General features: G+C 40.9%; 1 protein-coding gene across 2 annotated transcripts in view; it reads left to right on the top strand.

Moving 5' to 3' along the window:
• The first annotated feature begins 11,406 nt into the window (after positions 1 to 11,406).
• ACTR3 (actin related protein 3) overlaps positions 11,407 to 22,576 on the top strand; it is a 31,381-nt gene continuing 20,211 nt past the window's right edge. Inside the window, exon 1 of one of the 2 annotated variants that reach the window (XM_049798749.1) lies at positions 11,407 to 11,592. In XM_049798749.1, the coding sequence (XP_049654706.1) occupies positions 11,549 to 11,592 (44 nt within the window). In that variant the 5' untranslated portion in view covers positions 11,407 to 11,548. Of the gene's footprint in view, positions 11,593 to 12,507; positions 12,657 to 22,576 lie in introns of those variants that run through there. The other variant, XM_049798756.1, reaches the window with a different exon arrangement.

Here is a 22,576-nt window from a genome sequence, read left to right as displayed (position 1 = left end):
GAATTAAAACCATCTTTCTGAGTGTAGCTTAAGTCCTCTCTTGCACGTGAGTTTTCTTCTTTATTTTTTATAAGGCTGTGCAACTTGCATCTCAGTGCAGTCACACAGCTAAATCCAACTTGTTAATGCTTTGATTTTAAACATTTTGACTGAGGCAGGCAAATGGGAGAAAACTCCAGTTCTTGAGGTGGAGTGCCAGGCTTCTCTTTGTCACAGGATGAAGCACTTATGCAGTGGTTCCTGAGGCATTTGAAGAAAAATGGGTCAACATTGTCAGAAGCCCAGAAGTTTGTACTTTTCACGCTTAGAAATATCACAGGACTCCTGTATTTTTAGCTCTTGACTAAGTAATTTACTTCTTATTGTAAAAGTTCACATTGTGATCTTGTGTCTTCTCCGAAAGAAACTATTGTAAGAATGATTTCCCCTGTTTTTTACTGTTCCTTTTTTTAGGAATTAGAGTTGCAGTAATCATGTAATAAAACTATATCTATCTTGCAAATATACACATATTGTATATTTATTTTTCTTGCTGTGAATATTTTAGTTACATGAATAGAACTTCTATAGGCAAAGTGAAATTATATCTACTTCCCAGCAGCACTGTAATATTTTCATAAGAGAAAACATCCTCAGTTTTATTTTACACACCTGCTACATTGCACTTATAAAGAAAATCTGAATTTAGTTTCTGCTCATGTATGTTCTACTTAGGAGAACATAATAGCTGATTTGGATGAAATAGATCAGATCCCAAGAAGGAAATTTAATGCTCTGTAGGTCCCATAATAGATCTGTACAAAGGAATCGAATCTACTTATTTTAGAGAAATGCTTCCTTGGGAAGGATTTGGATCAGATCTTTGATGAACAAGGTACTTATGTTGATGAATAAGACAAAGCAGCAGAAGAAACTCTTAAAATTTAAACTGACAAACTCAGTTTTGATCAACTTCTGTCCTCCTTAGGGGAAGCATGTAGTCTAACTGTTCAGGACTAGACTTGGCGTAGGATGCATGACAGCACAGTTTTCCCCTGTTCTGTTAGGTTAGATCAAAAGTTCATATAGCTCAGAATTGTGTCTCCACAATGACTCGCAATGGATGCCTGGGAAAATGGTACTGGAAACAAGGCACTTACAGGGTAGTTGTTTCCATAGTTCATCCTTGTAGTTTTTAGAAATAAATGGTTTACAGGATCCTTATCTGGAAGTCTGTAATTCAGCCAATATATTTAATAGCTCTTAATGGACCTATGAACTTGTCTAATCCCACCTGTGAACCCAGTTGTACTGTAAAACATTAGCTGTTAAGGATTTACTTAGGTAGAGTCTTGTGGTGTAAAAGAAAATGCTTTGCCCACTGGTTAATAATCTTATCACATAACTTGTAATAGTTATTCCACTTCACCTTCTTTGCACCGTTTGAGTTTTAATGTGTCTTATAGTTGTCTTCAATTGCCCTTGGAGGGTCCTTGCATCCTAAGTCCCACTTTGCATGAAGCCGTTTGTGATGGAAGGGACAGTTCTATTGCTCAACTATCTTCACTGCTTTCCCCTGCTCGCAATCCAATTCTTGAGATGCTGAAATGAAAACATCAAAATTTGGGTATATTATGACTTAGACTGTGATTGATAGTTACAATTTCCATTTTGTTCTCAGTCCTCTTTTGTGTATTTACAAACATTTTGTATTTTTGACCCTTGCTGAGCTGTTACGCAGCTGTTTTCTTCACTGTTTTACCTTATGACAAGGCTCTAAGAAACTCAAATGCTTAAAACTGTATTATTTTGAATAAAATTTATGCTGATTACTATGAAAACTACCAGTCCCTACAGAAAAAAATGTTATGCTGAAGATGTATTAGAAGCAAAAACCAAAAATATTTTTGCTGTGTAGCTTTTTATCAACTACTACTTTTAATAGCTGTAGAAAATGGACTAGAATCGAGAGGTTTTTCTGCTTCCTACTGAACATTACTTGCAAATTTTAGCTAGTAATAAGATTACAGATTAGTAAAAACAACTCATTTGAGAAACTTGTCATCACCCATTTCAGTCTTTTTACTTTGCTGATTTATAATAGTAAAGAAAACAGGAATCTTAATTGGCAATGGGATTTCCCAGACTGAAAATGACTAAATTGCTATCACTAAATTATTTTCAGTATATTAACTATGATCATAATTTGTTTAAAAAAGACAATTCTAAAAACCATTTGGAAGCCTATCCAAGCAAAACAAAAAGTAAATGGAAAGTAAACCTTCAGAAGTGTTCCAAATTACAGAACTACCATGCCACTGAGAAAAACCATATGCAGGAGGGGACCACATGCATAACCTTCATGCGTGTTGACAAGTAGAGAGTCATTTGAATGCTGTAGCTAGCAGAAATGCGTGTGTGAGCACAAGTACCTGTTCTGTCTGGAGATGCAATCCAAAAAAACAAATAGGCCTTAACATAGAGTCAAATGTAATTTTTACTTACACTGAATATTCCCATAAAAGCAACTTTCTAAAGGTCAAGTCAGGCAGTTTTCCCAGCACAAGGCTGAACTGTTGGAACTGCATGTAATCTGACCCTGTATGTTCAGGAGAACACAGAACAGATTTTGATATTTGTGCTTTTTGCACATTCCTGTATGAATAATCCCAATGATTCACTATGGCTCGTTGCAACATAAGGTACTATTCAAAGTTAATTGCAGTATTGCCCAATATGGTAATAGTTAACTGATCCCTTGCTGGGCATGCATAATATTCAAGATAAGTCAGGTATACTCATAAGAAGGGCCTAAATCAAAGGAACAAATGTCCCCTATGATGAGAAATGTACTGTGTATATACAGGTTCTACACCTAGAGCACACAACTGGATTAAACTGGAAGTTATTCTGCAGGGAAATACAGGAGGGAAAGTTTCTGGTTTTTACGTCTTGTAATGTTAACAAGTACCTTGTTACAATGTTAACAAGTCTTTTCAATGCAGATGCTCTTAAACTGAACCAAAAATGAAAGTTTATCAGATGAAACATTGCACTGGCAGAGCTACTGATTTGGGGCTTTGCCAGTGCGTTGTTTTTCAGATAGTAAGGTTTCAAAATATATTGTCCTTAAAGGTCAAGTTAGTTGCCTTGTTAGGATGGGACCCCAACTTGAAAAGGCATGTAGTGCTCCAAACAGGTATTTAAATGCCCCTATTCTTACAATAAGGGCTAATATAATTCATGTAATCTGTTTGTCTATAAGATTTTGCCACAGTGTTTGCTTTTAGTAGTTTTTCAAAGAGGTAGAGTGAGTGAAACGCTTGGATAAAATGTTTCTGTTAGTTTTGATATATTTCTGATACTAGATATGTGAGGAGCACATTCTTACAAATTGACTGTAGTCTCTTCAAAGACATGCATATAACCCTTACAGTGGCTGACACAGCACTGTAGAATTGCAAATCAGCTTTTATACTTTTTGATGATCCATTAAGGTATTATTTCAGGAAAATTTCCTACAGTCTTTCAGCAGGACAAGCAAGAAACCCCAAATTTACAGAAATGAGTTAACAGTTTCTTTCTTTATATATTATCAAACAGACTGAATAAACCTAGTGTGGAGGTACCCAGCATTGAGAAATAGTGTTTTGAAATTGTTTCCATTTTTTTATGCATGCAGCATTGTCACTAGGAAGAGATTTATTTATTTATTTATCTATTAAGGAACACCATATTTTTTTCTACTGTTGACTAATTTGACTATTATTTTTCATTGTTTCTAATAATTCATGCATTTTAACAAGGAACTTGGGCTCCAGATAGCTGTGATAATTGAAAAAGAAACTGCACAAGCTGTTCCTTGCTATCCCCCAGTGCTGCTGGAGGAAGCATGTTCCTTATTCAGCTAGAGAGAACATTCCTCATCCTGCTAGAAAGAAGGCAGCCAAATTATTTAACCCATCAGAGAGGATATTTTTAGTTATGTCTCATTTTGTCTGGAGACAATTAGGGAGTGCTTATTCATGCTTCTGCCAATAGAACTGTGGATGCTATAATATCCAGCTGATTGGAAAGGCTGGTACCATTTTCAAGCAGCACACTGCTGTTTCCAGAGAAGGAGATCTGTCTATGCGAGTTCCAATTTCTCCTCCTAGTTCTCCTCTCCTTCCTGCATTATCTTGAAATAAGTACAATAAGAGTAATATGGCACAATGACCGTAGTTGTGATATAGTAGCCTTTAACATTGTCTTCTAAAAACTAATCCGAGGAATCAACAGTTTGGATCAACAGAAGAGAATGTATTTTCTTCAAGTCACAAAACAAGGAAAAACCCCAACAGGTATAATACATGTGTTTCTAAACGATCCTCTTATGAAAAGCCATTTAGAGTGAGAGGTCAAATATTAGCAGCAAAACCCTCTCAAAGGTTGGTTAACATCTGTAAAGACTGAACAAGTGTCTCAGAACAGAAACTAATTTATTTACCTGTCATACATTCATTGCTTTCAGTTTCAAATGTTTGAATAGCTCAAAAATCCATGGTGCCGTTGCATGCTCTATAACTCTTCATGCTACTACTTTTGTGAAATGACCCACTTAGGGTCATCTTGATCCTCTGTTCTAAGTATTGATGATCTGGCACTTTTCTTGCTCTTATACTTGCCAGTTTTTTAAGGCTTGGTTTTACCCCAGTGAGCTTCAGCGCTCTGCTGAAATCCTCACCGGTTACAGATACCTGCAATGCCTGCTAAACTGCAAACTAGTGACATATTGATTTGATTTAGCACATGGATGACATCTTTGAATAAAAAATAAAAGATCACTAAAATAAAAATGGTGGGTTTACATATGTTTGCAAGTTATCTTGGGTTTTACTCAAGTTAATGGTGCATGACATGGTGAACATGAAAGTTGATGCCTAAAGTACAACTGCTAAGGCAGGTCAGATACTTACAGCTGTGATTGATTTAGGTTCTCAGTTCTGTTGAAGCATACAATAAGTCATACAAAAAAGGTAGCAATACACATTTGTTCCAGCCAAGAAAGTAAATAGGTACAACTGAGAACACATAATACTGTTTCAATTACACAAGAAAGCACAGATTTTCTGATCATGGCCAAGCTATGTATTACTGTTACTTCGCTCCCAGGTGTGACTGTGTGGAGCCTGTGCAGTATGGATACAACACAAAGGCAGAGGTTTGTATCCTGCTTTGCTGTTATAGGAATCCTGCTGCCATCGTCCTGCTAATTCACTACAGAAGCTTTATAAAGGAACAAGATGTATTTGTTATGAGAAAGCACAGAACAGCAACATAAAGATAAACAATTTTAAATGGAAAAGCAAGCTGTGAATAGGAATGCAGTGCTTCTCTGGACAGCATGACTTTTGCAGATTTTGTCTCTGCCCAGAACATCAAGTTCCTATTTAAGTCATAACATTTTTAGTCAAATTCTTCCTTTATATTCTCTAGATTTACCTTTTGACACACATTTTGCCATTATTCCTAGCAAATATAATGGGCAATGGTGGTGATATCATCGTAATAGTCCAAGGATATAAACAAGCCCAGGTTTATAAGTTTCTCTCTCCTTACATAACTTGTTTTAGTGTACAAAGAATCATAATTGTGTTTTTTTTTAATCTGTTATTTTAAAAAAATAAATATGGTTGGACTAATTATATTTTGGAAGTTAATGGTTTTAGTTGCTCTAAGTCAGGACTCTTGGAGAGTAGCCACATCAAATGAGATCCCGGTAATTTGCCATGACTTCACCATGTGCAGCTCCATGAAATTACACGCCTCCCATATGGCTGTTGCTATAGCTATGCCAAAATCAACCAATAACACTATAATTTTGCTTGTGGCCCTTCCTGGAAGAAATCTACATACAACTTTTATCAGGGTAGATAAAACATTTTCTTCCTTAGCTCTCTGTAGTATTCCACCAACTATTGGCAAATCTTACTTATATTGAAACACTCAGAAGATGATGGTTAAATGATCAAGCAATGTACTTTATAATAAATAGTTACATTAAAGTGAATATTGTCTAACAGGTAATCTAGACCTGATTTTCCTCGGCTGTTTCTCTAGCTTTCATTGTCAGCTATACCTGGGCTTAAGGGATGTTATTGTGATGTACTGGATATTAACCTGCCTTTAAATTCAGTTTATACCAACCTAAATGGCAACATGCTGACCAGGGCAAGACTGGATTCTCAGCCGTCATGGGCATTTCCAAAATCCCTTCTGTGAGAGACTGGAAGAGTTAAACATTGTGGTGGGGCAAATTCTGCTTAAAGACAAACCCTGCACAGCAAGGAACCAAGGTGAAAAGCCCATCAGCTCAGACATCAGCAACAGGAGGGGGAGGGCTGTGCTGGAGGGTGCGCAGCTCCCTGTTCTGATAAGCTCTTCTGATACAAAGATCAAACAATGGCTACCTCTGCAGGGAAGGAGAAGTTACTCCACAAACCCAAAGGCTCACAAACTGCTCATTAACCTGATGAGTTCGGGTGCCCAACCAGGATGATAAAAGGACACAAACTGAAGCCCCAGGTGCGCAAGCCCACCGGGACTGGACCCCTTGGCTGACTGGACCTCTTGGCTGACTGGACCAACGCTGGACCCAGGACTGGTGAAATCTTTCTCTTTTCCTTTCTCTCTCTCTGTCTTCTTCTCTCTTTCCTTTTCCACAATCCCCGCACCTCATCTGTTTCAAGATATAAAGCGTTGACCAAGTCTGAGACTAAGAGTAGATCCAGCCGCCCCTGGGCCCTTCTCTGAGGAGGAGTCTAGAAAGCAAGGGGGTCTGCTCTGAACCTCGTGGCTCAACTTTATTGCCTGAATCGATGTATATGGTTACCCTGGGTTACACAGTTTACAGAAGTAGTCTTATGCCAATTCCTGTTGTGAGAAAACCCTGCCACCTACTACCATGCCTCCCCAGTTCAGCTTGCTTCTGTCATGAATAAAATCTTTAACTGATCGTTTGGTGTCATTTCACCTTAATTTAGCCTGAGTGACTTTCGAATTAAACATGACTCCCTGGTCTGTCCAGTCTGGGTCGTGACACCTTCTCCCCTGCAACTTCTACTTCCTTTTGTTTTTTCTTGTTCCTTGCACTTTACTGTGCTTCCCAGGCCTTGATCTATATATGGATTCACAGAGTTCTTTCTGCATGCTCAAGGGCAGGCTATTAACTGCATGAAAACGATCCAGAATCAGCAGGATGCTGAAAAGCTTCCCACATAGCTTAGCAAGTGATTTGTAATGCTATTATCTAGGTATGCACTTGTTCAGGCTGAAGGACTTGTGAAATTTTAATATGTAGTATTGCTGGACTAGTAAATCATACCTCCATCACAGAAAAGTTTGGAGCCCCAAGACTTACTTATATAAAAATTGTGGAAAGTTGTCTGAAAATTCCCTCCATCCGAATCAAACTGTTAGACTGCTCCTGTATTTACTTGTTGACTAACAGAAATACTTTCCTTCTGAACTTTTGTCTTCTCATACCTTATGCATTTGTATTCATCTGCATTCTCTTGTTTTATACTTACATTGTAAACTGCCTGGAGGCAGACAGCAACAGAAGGAGGATGCTCTGCAATGGTAATTACTTCTGTTATCATGGATATTCAGGAAAAGATCACCTGGAACCCAACTGTGTTTATAAAAGCTGGACTGTGATGCATCTTAGAATGATGCTATTGCTGGATTATGTGTGCTATATAGGATGGTACCAGATAAAGGCAATTTAGGGTTTTATTCACTCCCATTCCATTGAGAACATGCAAAGACACTGCCTCTACACATTAGAAATTTGATTTCTACTACACCCTGAAACAGTGAAAAGCTTTGCATAAGTTTGGAACTGAGATCTGGCCAAATGAGGATAAAAAGATTCAGAAGATTACACTATGAAAACAGACTAGGCTTTTCCTACTGTTCCTGTACTGAAGAAGTAAGGAAGGGTCGGAAAACATCTGAATGCAAGAAAGTTTTTAAATATATCAATCAGCACTGCAATCCTGCTGGATCTAGCTGAATTTTAGCTTTATAAGCTCAATTTTGTAATTTGAGTACAAGACTTCTACACTAAAAATATCCATCAGGATAATCTAGATGTCAATGCATGAAACTACAAAGGGTCTATTGAGGAAGCAGTATGGAAATTTAGATTGATCTATTTGAATTTTGATGAGTAATACACCAAACTTGTGTTTATGGTACAACAATGTGAGATAATATTGCTTAAAGAGGAATCCTGCACCTTCATTTTATTGGACTGATGCCTGGGTCCACAGCCATCTGAAGAACTGCATCTGGCAAGACTAATAAAATGAAACATGAGATCTCATGGCCAGGGAGTTCAGTCTTTCAACTCCTTCCCTTGCAAAACTGTGATTGACTTGGCACCTTGATATTGACAGAAATCCTATGCTTTTTGGTCCTGAAATGTAAATTCCACTGTAATTCAGTAAAACAAAATGCACCAGCACTGCTCTTTTTCAATGTCATTCTTAATGCAGACTCAGGAAGAACACAAACGGATAGCAAGAGATCGCAATGGAGTTAGTTACTTAACAGATTTGTTTCACTTTCCATATGAACTGCAGTTTTGTTTTTTTCCTGCTCAGTGTCCTACCATTTCGCAGAAAACACTACTACTCACAAGGACGAAAAAAATAAATCCAGCTATGGGATATTTTCTGTAGAGTGCATTACAGTAAGTGCTTGTGGGTATGATTTAATGTTTTATAGTGAAGTGATGCTTCTATTAGCAAAGAGTCATCAGCATACTTTTATAGCAGTTCTACTATCTGTCTTTTGACTTTGCTATTAAAACTTAGCTAGACTAATCAGGAGCATTATTTGGAAATATTAGGTGATAAAGAACAGTCAGCTATGGTACAGTACCGATTACACTCTTCAAACCTCATTGCCTGCTGGACATACTAACTTGGTGGGGCTGATCCCCTCTGTGCTGTGCCAGCTCTATGAGCTGTGTAGCCAGGACAAGACCTGCCAGCTCCATGCTTTCTGCATGCCACAGTTTTTTGGCCCTTCTCTCACGGTCCTCTGGGGGGTTACTTCGACTCCTGCAACTGGAGTGCTAAGCCACTCTCTCATTCCAGGACTCCATCTGCCAGATGCAGCAGTTGAACCTGCTGCATGTATAACCCCAAATACCAGGTAATATAACCAAGAGGAAAGTGAAAAGTCCACATGCTACTTTATATACTAACTGTATTTATTTTAGATAAATATGTACCTATGTACACACAGAGGCATGTGCATTAAAAAAAGTTTCTCAGAGAAGCTTTTAGAGATACTCATCTTTCATATTCTAGCACAGCACATCTCACAGGCTACACAATATCCTGCAGAAATCCCTTTCATTATCTGTAAATTGCCTCGTGATGTTCTATTCATAATTTGCTTTGACATTAAAATAAAAATGTTAATATTCTCAGTATCTGCTTTCCTTATGTTCCTCAGGAGGATCTGGCAGTCCCCAGAAGCCAGATGGTGGCTCGAACTTCACAACTGAACTGTCTAGCTGCTGCTACAAAAAGGGATGTTTTTGCTCCCTTGCATCTCAACCTGAAGGGCGTGTACCTAGCCCTTCCTTTGCACTGACACTGACTCTTGTCTAACCTTACAGTGAACTCAGGGAATGAACCTATTAATCAGAGATAGCTTAAATTAAGTGAGGAGGACTAATGCTTGAAGAAGGAAGCAAGACCACCGTGAGGATACCTTGAGGGCTGGCGGCTCCTTATCTCGACCCACAAGCCTTTTGTTATATTTTCTCTCCCCTGTCCAGCTGAGACGGGGAGTGATAGAGCAGCTGTACAGTGCTTAGTTGCTGGCTGGGGTTAAACTACAACAGTGGTGAAAGAGGTCCAAGGTGAAGCCAGGATGTCAGTCTGCAGACCAGGACTAGGGCCACTGATGGTAACCAAGGAGGCCCATAGTGACAAGGCAAGTCTAATATCAAGCCAGAAAGCAAGGCTAAGACAACACACACCTACAGCATAATTTAGACAAAAACTGAGGGCCCAGGGCTGAGCTTAAATGGGTCTCCTGTGTCCTTGGGCAGGGAGTGTGGGGTGGAGGCCCCAGGTGAGGCTGATTATGGCCATTAAGGCCCATTAGTGCAGGCTGAACCCTGGCAATTACTCTTTTTGATGGACTACCAAATTTGTCCCCAGCGTGACATTGGATTATACCACAAAGCTTTCATCCTCACATTGCTAAAGCGCAGCAGCAAGCAAAGGACTGAAAATACCTGAAAGCTCCAATACCAGGACTGTTAAGACACCAAAATGCTTTGAAAACAAAGAAAAAATAGCTTGTGGCTACAGTACACCATGGGGCAAGAACTGGGCCAGGCCTGGGGGACACAGCAATCTGTCCTTCAAAGCCTGAAGGGCTGTGAAAGGTGGAGAGACAGAAAAGAGCAAGCCCTTGAACAGTTGTGGTTTTTTGTGTTTTTTTTTTACTTTATCCAGCTGAATGCCAGAGCCCCAACAGCACACACCCTTGCCCCCTTTGGAACCCAAAATCCTCCAAAAGGAGGATGGGGGCCTATGGCTAAACCCAAGCAGCGATGGATGCCACCGATCCCATCGGTGGGTGTGCTGGGACAGCTGATCGGGGCAGGGCCACACAGGTTTCCTCCATTTATGTGGGAGCGTGGCACAGAGATGGCGGCACAGGCAGCGCTTGGGTGGGTGGCCAGCGCTGGCGGAAGGCTGGGAAAAGCTGTTTGCTCCGCTGGCCTGGCAGCAGCACGCCACCCTGCCTCAGGCTGCAGGATTTTAAAGGATGGGGAGCGTGGGGTGTGGGTTCGGTCCTCCTGTGGAGGTCTATGGCTGAGATGGGCTGGAGGGTTTCCCTTGAATGCAGCGGAGGGGAACCAGGTTCCCAGGGAGGCTGGGCTGCCCAGGGCTGGTGCTGTGGGGTGCCTTCCCCAGCAGACGTTTGTTCACCAGCTCAACTAGTGTCTGGCAAAGCCAACGAGCACCAGGAGGAGCGTGGCCTCCTGCATTTCCCCCCCCCGGTGACACGTTTTCTGGGGAGGGCTTTCGGCCCCTCAGCGGCGGGGCCTGCAGGAGGTCGTCCCCTCGTCACGTCCAGCACCCTTCCTGGCACCTCACAACCCCTCGCCCCGTCCCCCCTCAGGTTTTGTGCGTTACGATACTACTTCAGCCAGCCGCGCCCGCACGCCGCCCCTGAGGAGACCGGCTGCTGGCGGGGCGGGGGGTGGGCAGGAACCCACCCTCCCGCCCGCTCCACTTCGCACCGCCTCGCAGGGGCGAGGCCGCGAGATCCGACGTCACGGAGGGCCGGGTTTGTCGCGCCCGCCCTCGCCGCCGCGCGCAGGGAGGGGCGGGTCAGCCATCTTGGGCTCGCCGGGCCGTGCCTGCGAGGGAGCGGGCGGGGGAGGGAGCGCCCGCCTTGCGGAAGTGCCCTCACTCCCCGCCGCCGAGCCCAGCCGGAGCGCGCCCAGGGCTGCCCGCCGTCCCCAGCACCGCCGCTACCGAGGAGCATGGCAGGGCGGCTTCCGGCCTGTGTGGTGGACTGCGGCACGGGGTGAGCGACGGCCGGGGCGGCCGCTGACAGCTCGGTGCCGCCCGGGGCGGGGCCGGGCCGGGCCGGGCGGGTTCCGCTGCTGCAGATGGCGGCGGGGGTCGCGCTGCCCGCGGCGGGGCCGGGCAGGGCAGGGCAGCCGCGCCCGCCTCGCCGCGGTGCCGGTAGCGGGAGGGCCGGGGCCGGGTTGTGGGGAACAGCCGGCAGCCTTCCCTTCCCTTCCCCTCGCTCTCTCCGGCGGGCCCTTCGCGGCCGCCCGGCGGGGCGGGGTGTCCCGGCGCGGCCCCGCTCCCCCGCCGTCGGGTCCGAGCCTCCGGCAGCCGGGTCGCACCGGGGCCGCGCCGGTCGCTTCCCCCCCCCCCCCCCCCCCCCCCCCGCCCCGAGCCCTTGGGCCGCCCCGCCGGCCGGGGCCGCTCGGAGCAGCCGCCTTCGGTTCGTCGGCCGGTGCCCGCCGGGGGCGCGGGGGGGACCCTGAGCGGCTGCCGGAGCCGGGGGCGGCGAGCGGGGAAAACGATCGTGCGGCCGCCCTGTGGGGCTGCCGGCGAGCTCCTGAAATGCCCTCGCGGGGAGGAGTCGCCGCTCCGCCGGGTGCCGTCTGGGGGGGCCTCTTAGGCGTTTATTTTTTTTAATATGCGGATAATGTCATTTATTCTGTGCTACTTCTCTCTGTGGAAGGAAAAAACCCCTCCCCCTCCATGGAGCAAGCGCAGAGGAACTTCCTTAGTTTTGTCAAAGCCTCTTCCTGCTTTCGGGCTTTTATACCTTATAAGGCAGTTTTCAGTGTCAAACCTGAACCAAATCCGTTTTAGAAACTCTTCTTTTTATTTAGCAGCTACCAGGTGATGAAGAGAATCCGGTGCCAGTGATACAGGGCATAAGAAGTGATTCGGCAGGAGGCCCTCGGGATTCAGACTCCCTTTTCCGCCGTGGCATGGCTCCTGGGGGCTTTGGGCTGGGGAGCGAGCCCTTAGAGGTGTCTGTGGGAAGCCGACCTGGAAGGGTTACGTGGTACCGCTTGCAGGAGCACGCTCAGGAAGCGAAAACCGCTCTGTGACCCGCTGTCTGCGGTGCGGATTTTTAAGACGGAGTATTTCATTTTAGGCATTGTGTATCAGTTTTTCATTGGAAAGTACTGGTATACTTTCAAGGCTCTTCCTCTTTAGCTGCTGCTGATGGCATGCAGATTCTTTAACTCATCTTTTGGTTTCACTTCTTGTCCATCTTGCTAAAAGTAATCAAAGAAATTTGTCAATGAATGTGCTACATGTACAGATATTTATGGTTCTTTTCTGAAAGGGCATGTTCTTCTGAAATCCAGGCACCGGTTTTTTTGGAAGCATGTGCTCATCTTCCCTTCAAGAGAATCTGTTTGGTGTAGGACATTAATAAATTGGTCTTTCAGAAGAGCAGGTATATATGTGTCTATAATGTCTGCATGTTTAACAGTTCTTTGGAGAAGTCATACCTGTAGTTAGAGTAAGAACTAAAACCTTGAATTTTGTGGGCTGAAGGAAGGTTAGTACTGCAGGAGTGAGAGTGCATAGCTGAGTGTAATGGAAGCATACGTGAGTTTAACATGATGTGTATATGCACTGTTAGTCTTTCAAAACAAAAGATCTGTAATGCAATCTGCTGCATGCCACTAGAGGCTTTTTCCCATCCCACATGTTTGTGCATTGCAGGTAGTCCCATTAAAGACATAATTACTGACTTTATAGGTTTGCAAAATATAGGTTGTGACCACTGGAGTAGAGAGATTCATTTAGAGCTTTCAGTGATGCCAAGCAGGAACAGCATGCTAGCATGTAGCTGCGTAAGAAACAACTTAGTCTTTTTAGTGTGAGAGGTATACAGAGGGACCTGAGTGTTAAATGTTCTTGGGGAAGATCTGTGTGTAAGTTCTCCATTAATCAACTTCAGTGCACAGGGCATACTCTGTAAGGTTCTTGAGTATGATGTTAACCAAGTCTTGCTCCCGTTTTATTTATTTATTTCCCTCCGGTCTTCAAAGGTCTCTAAGATACTGTTTTATTGTGCACCTGTTTTTTTTTTTTTATTATTATTTTATTTAAACACAGTCCAACCTATTCTGCTCTCCGGGCTTTTCCTTTCCATACACTTCATAGTCCGAGGTTGTTCTTCCCTGAAGTTCTGCTTCAGGAAACTGAGGGCAAAGATTTTTAGCATTGGAAACGTTACAGAGCGTTGGGGTTGGAATTCCTTGATTTCAGTAGGCAAAGGTATAAAGTGGTGAATTTAAAAAGGGGAAAACGTAATACTTGAGATAAGGAACAGGTGGGTAGTAGTGCAGTGGGATGTGATAGCATAATCATGCTCATAGCTGTTTTTTTTTTTTTTAATTGGTGCTGCCCTGCCAGCCCATCTCATTTTGTGTATATAAGTGAGAACATGGCACATAAATTATGTCAGCCTTGTGCTCCATGCAGATCAGTTGAGGTCTCACCTAGGGTACTCTCTTCTCTACCAAAATGAAAGCAAGCAGACAAATTAAAGATAGCCCCTGAAAAGAGGAAAAGAGAGGTTTTGAAAATACAACCAAAGCAGAAAGCTTGAAAGGAACTGCCTTGTTTAGAACAGGCAAGGCTTTAAAACTGCACAAACTTTCCAGTAAGTAGGGTTTTTTTAGAGGGAGAGGATGATAATTAATTTACAGTCCAAGGAGAATTTACCTTAATCAGCAAAAGGGCAGATGTAGGAGAAGTATTAAGGGTGTCTTCCTACATGTCTTGTGCCTGTAGCCACAGGTTCAGTTTGTTGATCTTAGTGGGGTTTTTTTGTGTGTGTGTTCCTTTTTGCCAGCTAAGATTGAGGGGAAAGAGATGGGTGGGAAAGGTGGCGGAGTTGTGCTTTTTCAGCATCAGCCTGCACAGATTAGATAAATTTTAAGAACCCCGTTCAAAGCATAAAGAGACCAAAGCACAGAAGAGGTTGGGGAGATCATGTGATCCCTGTCATTTGAGGTTTTAACAGGTTAGTCAAACATTTTTGGGGTCATCAGGTACCTGTCATACAGCTGGAGCTGGCGAATGAGTGAAGTCAGTGACATGGCAATCAGATTATGGGTGCAGCAAAAATTCTTCCAGTGTTACATTTGTTATCATGAAATTTGAATTCTTTGCTTAAGCAAACCTGGTATCTAGAAAGTAAGGTAACTGATACCTAGTAAGAGCAGGTAGATACTTAATTGTGGTTTAAAAAAGCTGCTTGTCTGAAGCAGTGTCCTCTTAATTACACTACACACATGGAAATGAAAAATCTGAAGAGCTCAGTTAATTTAACACGATTGTTAAAACCAGGATTATTTCTTTTTCTAATTAATAGCATTGTTTGGTTTAGTTTTAAGTATGTTGTTGTTTTGTTGGGAAATTTATAAAACAACATTGTGGACCTTATTGTCAGGAAATCTTCATCTATGTTAATACTGAATTCGATTTCACTTGGCTGCTGAGCTCCTTTCCTTCCCTTCTTTCCAGAAAATGTGGGTACCATGTCCCTCAACAGTAAGCTATGAAGTAGCACCCGTGTGCTGTTTTCTTCCTATCTTTCAAACACTGGTAGATTTTTATGATGTTCACTAACTTAGTATGTTTGCTGTGAATGAGACTTACTTTGGACTGTGGTGTGTCTAAGGATTACATGCATTTTAAAATAAAAATACAAAAAATAAAAATAACATGGAGTTATTTCCATGAAGTATATGAACAATAGACCAAAGAAAGAAAAATGCCCTTACTCATTTTTTAATCTCCGTAGGCTGCAGTCTTTTGCTCTGTGCCTTTTGGGTATTTGAATAGTTCTTGCTGCCTGTTCTACAGGCGAGCACAGTACAGCCTGCAAGTCATGATTAAAAGCTCTTCCTACGCCACTTCAGAATTTAGCTTGATTAGGTTGACAAGTAGATTTTAGCTGTGTCTTTTTGTGTGAATGCGGTTTTTTTTCTTAGTATAAACCTGTATAACACTGAATTAATTCTTTTGGGATGGCACATAATTGCAAGTGTTCAAATTAATGGCTCTTCAGCTGAGCTGAAGTGAGTGGCTGTGTAACCTACTGCAGTTCCAAAATGAGAACTTAATTTTAGTGATGAAAGTGATTTAAAGAAAATTATTTGTATTTTCTACACCTTAGCTTTCTGTTTCTATAGGCTTGCATGCCATTTTTCTGTGGCTTTCAGGTGGATCCATTCAATACTTGAGTGTCACTGGTGATGAGGTTCTCTGAGTCTTTTCTTGGCAGGATCGTGTATGTTGGTTAGCCTTTTTTTGAGTAAATTGGTTATGTGATTGTGTGGTAAAACTGTTGTCTCGCATCTTGCTTTCTTATATCTCCTCTCATATGCCAAGCTAGGTCCCTTTTTCACTTCTCTTACACAGGTTACAAAAATGGATGTGTTTGGGTGTGGGTTTTTGTGTTTTTTTTTTTTTTTCCTTCTTCTTTTCTGAATACTAGGGGAGAATTAAGGGTTTCACAGTTGGCTGGAGAAAGACTTGCTGTTTGTGATGGGAGCACAAGAGTCCCTCGACACCTCCCGGCAGTCTGGGTTTCCTCTGAGCTGAGAGCCTGGAAAATTAAGGCTGCTCAGGATTTCCAAGCTTTCTCAACATGAAGTTGCAAGCTGGACTCTTTGGAATGAGTCACATATATCTCTGAGAGTTTCTTGGCTGTTCAATTTCTATAACCAGTTCTGCTGTAAAAGAAGGAAGGATAAACTTGGGCACGTGAAACCTCGGGAGAAGCTGAAGTTGGCTGGTGCTCAGGTGGTGTGCACAGTGGAGCGAGCTTTGCGTTTGGGGACTTCTTTACAAACCCTACTCCTCTAGTTAATCTTCATGCAACACCTGTATAGCTTCATGCTCTTAAGTAGAGCAAAGTATTTATGGGTTGAGTGTCTTCTGATGTGAGAAGTTATGACAGGATTATGTTGTTCTGTTTCTCTTGTGGGTTTTGACGTGTAGTGTAAATAAGTACAAGACCCATGAAAAGCTAGTAGTTTTCAATAGACAGCAAAGATATGTGAGATGAGAAATCCAGTGCTATAAAAACAAGGTAAGGGGAAGTAACAGCCTGTATTTTGTTTGCTCTGAAACTTTTTAGTATCTTATACTGGACCTTGAAATGATTTTTCTTTCCTAATGTTCCAGACATGGGTTATTTCCACAGATTTTTCAAATCATAACTTCCATTTAGTATAAATATTTCAGGCCTGTGATGTTCCTGCAGTTAATATTTAAACTGGATATCTTGTCATGACCTTTTCTGGGTTCCAGCGTTCATGAAAATGTTCTCTTTTGGGATGAATTTCCTCTATGTTGTGTCATCCCAGAAGTAATTTTTCAGTATGGAAAGCATGAACAAAATAATTCCTTGATGGAATATGGAAAAAATACTCTTCCAGGATTTTGAGAGTATCTTTTGCTTGCCAGTAGCTGAATTGGTTAGGCAGGGAGGGGGAAATGCTTCATCCTTAACGTGGAAAAAGGAGTTGTGCTAGATTGAGAATCGTGGTTTACTAAATTTTTAAAATAATCGCAAATAGTTTCTGAAGACCCATGATGGTCTGTGGTATCTTGTGTCTTTTAAATGATTCTAATACATCACAGTCCATGTTGCAACACTAAACGCACAAAGCATACGATATAATGAGGAATAATAGGAATTCAGTTAGGAATATATATATATCCCTGTGCACACCCACATATATGTGTATTTTGGAATTCCACTATAGGAATCAGTTCATATCTTATTTGACTGCATGTCAGAAGCCATCCAAGATGCACGGCACCTTCCAGTCCTTCTGTTTCTGCTTTTCTTTTCCCGTGTCCCACTTACACTTGACATAAGTTCCTGCTGATGTGTGCATGGGAAGCTTGCGCAGTCACTGAGGCCGGGGACCGGCCTTGGTAGTGAGGGAAGGTTTGAGGGAGGGTAGGGGTTGTGGGTGGGTGTGGGTGGGACAGGGCAGGTTCCCTTCTTGTTTCTTGGTCGGTGTTAAGTACCTGGCTTGAACATTCTGCCCAGAAAGTACATTGATCGCACGAGTCTGATGGACATTTTCTTGTCTAAATTAGTTGAAAATACAGTTTCCAGGAGTTCAGAAATACTGTACAAGTTCCTGTGTAATAATCCATGCTCTGTATTATTTTATAGGCACATGTAAGAAACTTTGCAGTTGGTCTTTTAGTTTATGCAATTTAAAAGTTTCAACATGATGTTTCAACATTTAGTTTCATCATTGTAGTCTTTCTTTGGGAAATGCAAAAAAGGCTTTGAGAATTAACTTTAATTTTGGACAAACATTCTTAATTTAAAGACTTTAAGGAGAAAACATTAGATTCAAAGGTAAAATAATGAAAAACATATTTCAGTTTGTCCTTAATGAAATTCACGAGTTCTTTTCTGCTCTGTGTAGGAAAAGGAATCTCTGTTGCTTTAATTTTTAGTTTTAGTTACTGAACTAAAATATATTCAGGTGTACCAATCTAACAAAAATCATCCTTGGGTAGATGCTTAAAAATACCAAGTTAACTGCAAACTTGTTAGTGTCCATAGTAGGATTATTTTAACCATCAAGATGAAGCATCTGACCTTTCGAAGTGCTAGTGCTGATATATTGCTTGCTTTTTTTTTTTTAATCAGTTGTCAAGGAGGATTATATCCAAAATGGAAAAAGTCATCATTTCACCCACTGACTTAATGTAGGGTATAACATAATTAAATTTTTTCTCTTTTTGTTCAGATTGTGAGTTTGCATTTTTGAGACTAGGCATGGAAAAACTCTGGGTAAATTTAGGGTTTGGTTTTTTTCTTTTTTTTTTTTCCCCTGGTGTTTCCTTTTTCTCTTTATTATTCTCTTGTGTCATTGCAAGTGGTTGCAGCTGTGCACAGGATGTGTTTTGGCATGCTCAGTCTGTAGAGAGCAAGATGCAGACAGGAGGTTGTCTGTTGATACTTTATTTTGATTGTACCCTGCTATCAATGAATGAATCCAAATTTTAATTCTCTAGTTGATGCAGTGTCTGTTACCTATTTTTTCAGTATTAGCATTTTATTTGTCATGACTTGCCTTAGATTTATCATGCTGTTTATCATCAGCAAGAGCTTTCACAATATGACTGCTTGCATATTTGTAGTCAGACTTCAAACCCTCTGTGATCTTATTAAATGAGACCTGCTTTTTATACTAAACAAAATTCAGTGGTATGGTTTTGTCCACAGCTTTGTGGGGCATTTTTTTCTACAAGACAACTGTTTCTAATTGGAAGCTGTCTTTTATTAGAAACATGGTGTAAAATGATAAATATGTAAACCGGTGTTTTAATGCAAGCCTGTTCTTGATGGAAGACATTTGGTTACCTACTGAACTGCTGGAGTGGTAACCAGTGTGCTGGGCAGATTGGAATTGTGCTGAGAGTCTCCTGGAGTGCCTGCTGTGTGCTCCTTCTCTCCTGTCCATACTCTTGTCTATTCAGTTTCGTCTTACCCTCTGCTCAGATTGGTGTGGTTGGGACGATAGCATACTAGCTATTGGTTCAGAGCTGGAGCTCTCAAGTGCTGAAATTGTGCAAATAGTAAGTGCAAATGCTCAACTTTTTTTTTTTAATGTGGAATAACTTACAGTTTTAACCACTGTATTGCCTTTGTTTGAAAAAACTTCCAAGTTAAGTCACGTTTATATCAGCTGTGGCTCTGCATCATATGACTCAGATTTTTGCCTATTTCATTTCTTCAAGTAAAAGTTTTTGTTTATTTGGAAATTATGTATTTGTTGATTCAATTGATCCCTCCTTGTTTTATCTGTTGAAATGTATGTATAGTTAATCTATTCTCCTGGGGTTTTTTCTTCCTGTTAAATGTCTGTGCAATGTTCACCTTATTTTGGGCAAATGATGTAGAAAGTTGCCAGATTAATCTCCCCTTCATAATAAGGAATTTAAACTATTAAATAATTAGTCATGGAGACTTCCAAACTTTTGGGGCATTCTTTTCTCATTATTTGGAAATATCACATGGAGTAGTCAGGATGTGGAAAATGCTCAGAAAATTTGCATAAAAATTAAATATAAATTTATTTAAAAAAACCTAGCAGTGTAGGTTAGTATTGTGTGGGTGTGGTGTAACACAGAGGCACTGTTAAGACACTTGTTAAAAGGAATTAGTCTAGAAGTCTCAAAGGAAGCAGTAAGTAAAAAGAGAGCATTCTGCTTTTGCCAACACAAACTACTTTTCATTATACAAAGATAATATCCAAAGCCATTTGCTCTTCTTACTTTGAGGAAAATGTAGTCAAAGGAAGGCTAACTATTTACTGTGTTAAAGTACGTCAGCATTAAATATTTGAAATGGATTTTACAAATACAAAATTGACTAGGATTACAAATTTAGATGGTTAATATAATCAGGATGCCTGAACTGGATTTTGTTATTCTTAAAACTTAAACATGGGCTGGTTTTCAAGTACGCTTTTCATGACTCAATCATATGCTAGAGTCTTTTGGTAATAAATGCATCTTATCTTCCTGTTTACTTATAGGAGAAGAGAACTTTACCAGAGTAAACCTATCAGTGTTGTTGTTTGTTTATTTTTTTTAAGTTTTGATGCAAGTAAACATAGAGCAAATTTGAAAGTAGATTCTCTTCTACTCCATCCAGATGTTAGTAAACTTAGAAGCTGCACAATGTGGTAGCTCCCTCTGTTCTCCAGACTGGTGTAAAAACTGTCACCTGGAGACTGTTATTACAATGCGCGTTAATTTATTCTGAATGCTGTGTAGCAGAGGCTGCTATTGCCTCTATGTTCCTCTTAGTCGCGCACTTTAAGGGTTCTGGTCTGACTATTTGTGACCATGACTTTGCGTTTTTTTGCTACCCATTTTAGATAGATTTTAGTAGCAAGCATTACAGTCATGTCTGTGCTTTGAGTTGTAGATGTAGCTGCTGATAAAAAGCAGCACTGGATAAATATTCTAGAGAACAATATAGATACTTTTAAAGATAAGTTAGCCTTTTATAGAGGTTTTTTTTTTCCCTCTTTGGGAAATAAATGTTAGAAGCATTTGTCTTTCAAGCTGCTTTTGAGCTCACTTTTCAAATTGCATGGCACTTCAGTCTGCTTATGGTTTGTTTCACTGTGACAGTTATAGTATGTGGCAAAGAAGTATTTGTTGTCAAGGTGAAAGTTCTTGTTGGAGTGGACTGATATTTTTAGGGGGAAATACTGTAAGAAAATAGCTTCAGATACATAGTAATGCAGTTAATACCAAGGCCAAGGTTGCAGACTGCCAGATTTGTAACGTCTCTGGTGTCTAGGGGTCCTGTATGTCGTTGAAATATTCGCTTTTTACCATCCCTTCATGTGTTTCATCTACAGTTTAACAAGATTCTTCATCTGAGACCACTTCTAATCTTGTGTGCTTTTTCCATTTATAGAGCTAATTCTTTGGCTTTCACTGTTGATGACTTAAAACATTTTTGATCAACAAGTGTTTTAAAACTTGACAGAAGCAGTTGCTATTTAAAAATGCAAACTTGTGATGGGTAAAAGGTAATATATATATATGTTAGCTAAAGATAGAAAAATATGAAAAGCATGACTCATTTCAAAGTCTTTTGCTATCTTATGTTTTATCAAGGACGTTTGAAAAGAGATAGTAAACTAATTTATTAATATAAGTCCCATTTTCCTAATATAATCAGTTCCTTTGGGGACTTCTGCTGCTGCTTAACCAGTTTGTACCTGATGCCAGAGCTGGGACCTTTTTTAAAGGGGCAGGATGACTTTCCTCTTTCACCATTTTCTTATTATTTCACTTTATGGGGATTTGAAAAGTAAATACTCCCTAGGCTTTTCAGTCTCATCTGTTGTACAAGAAAGATGATAGAAGAAAATCAACAAATAAAAACAAAGGCCTGTTCAGATTTTCAGTAACATGAGGCTCTGTGTGAAGACTAAGGGCTCATCCATGTTTCAGAAGTTTTCCACTTCTTTTTAAAGCAGTTTTATTATCTTAAGACATCAGACAGTAAAACCACTGTATGTATCTTATAAATTCTGTCTATGTAGAATTTATTCAGTTAAAACAGGAAAGGCTATTAAGCGCTTTTTGATGAAGCATTTGGACAGACCATCTGTAAGGAGCTGGGAATTGAAGAGCAGAACCCCTTTCCATTCTGTTTAAAAACTTGGCATTTTTCCCATTTGATTTATTTCATGTCCTCTTGAATATATTACCACATGTGTGTGTCCTCCTTAGAATCTTCCCACTTTCTGAGCTTCTCTGTAGTGCCTTCTACAACCTGCTCACTTAATTACAATTTTCCTAGAGTTAAGGTAGCTTAGCCAGCAATGAATTTTGCTGCTGTATGCACACCTGTAACAAAGAATTTACATGCTTCAGCGAACTTAAGTTGCATCTGCACTACCTTGATGCCTTCATGCAGTGGCCTGCTGTGAAACGGTGAAATTGTAAAATAACCTTTCTTGGTTTTGTATCTCCTGTCTTGAGCCATTCATAATAATGCTACTTACTTAGTAATTTATAAGTAATGCTTGAAATGTCATAAATTGAAATATTAAAGAGACGTACCCTTTTGTGCAATCATTTTAACTGTTTCTCTGTAAAACTTGTTATGCAGCAAAGTGTCAAGCTATGATGGAGGAGATCTGCATAGATAAAGTTTATTTTAGCAAGCAGATTCACTTACAAATATTGTAACAGTCCTTGCTGGTGTCCAAGTAGTATATATGGAGAATACACTGCTGTGGTGTCTTGAGAGAAATGAGGTTATGAGATTGGATTTAAATGGCGAGATGGTTTGCAGACCATGCAAATGAAGGCAATTGATGCGCAAAGGCAACAGACTTAATAAGATTCTTCACTATTCTTTGTTTTACATAATTGAGGCCTCTGTTTCTGGAGTTTCTCTTTGCTCTTGGTTGCTCTGAAGAAATGGCCCCATGCAGCCTTTT

This window comes from Accipiter gentilis, chromosome 1 (assembly GCF_929443795.1).
Source record: "Accipiter gentilis chromosome 1, bAccGen1.1, whole genome shotgun sequence".
Classification (NCBI taxonomy): domain Eukaryota; kingdom Metazoa; phylum Chordata; class Aves; order Accipitriformes; family Accipitridae; genus Astur; species Astur gentilis.
This window is presented reverse-complemented; position numbering and strand designations above follow the sequence as displayed.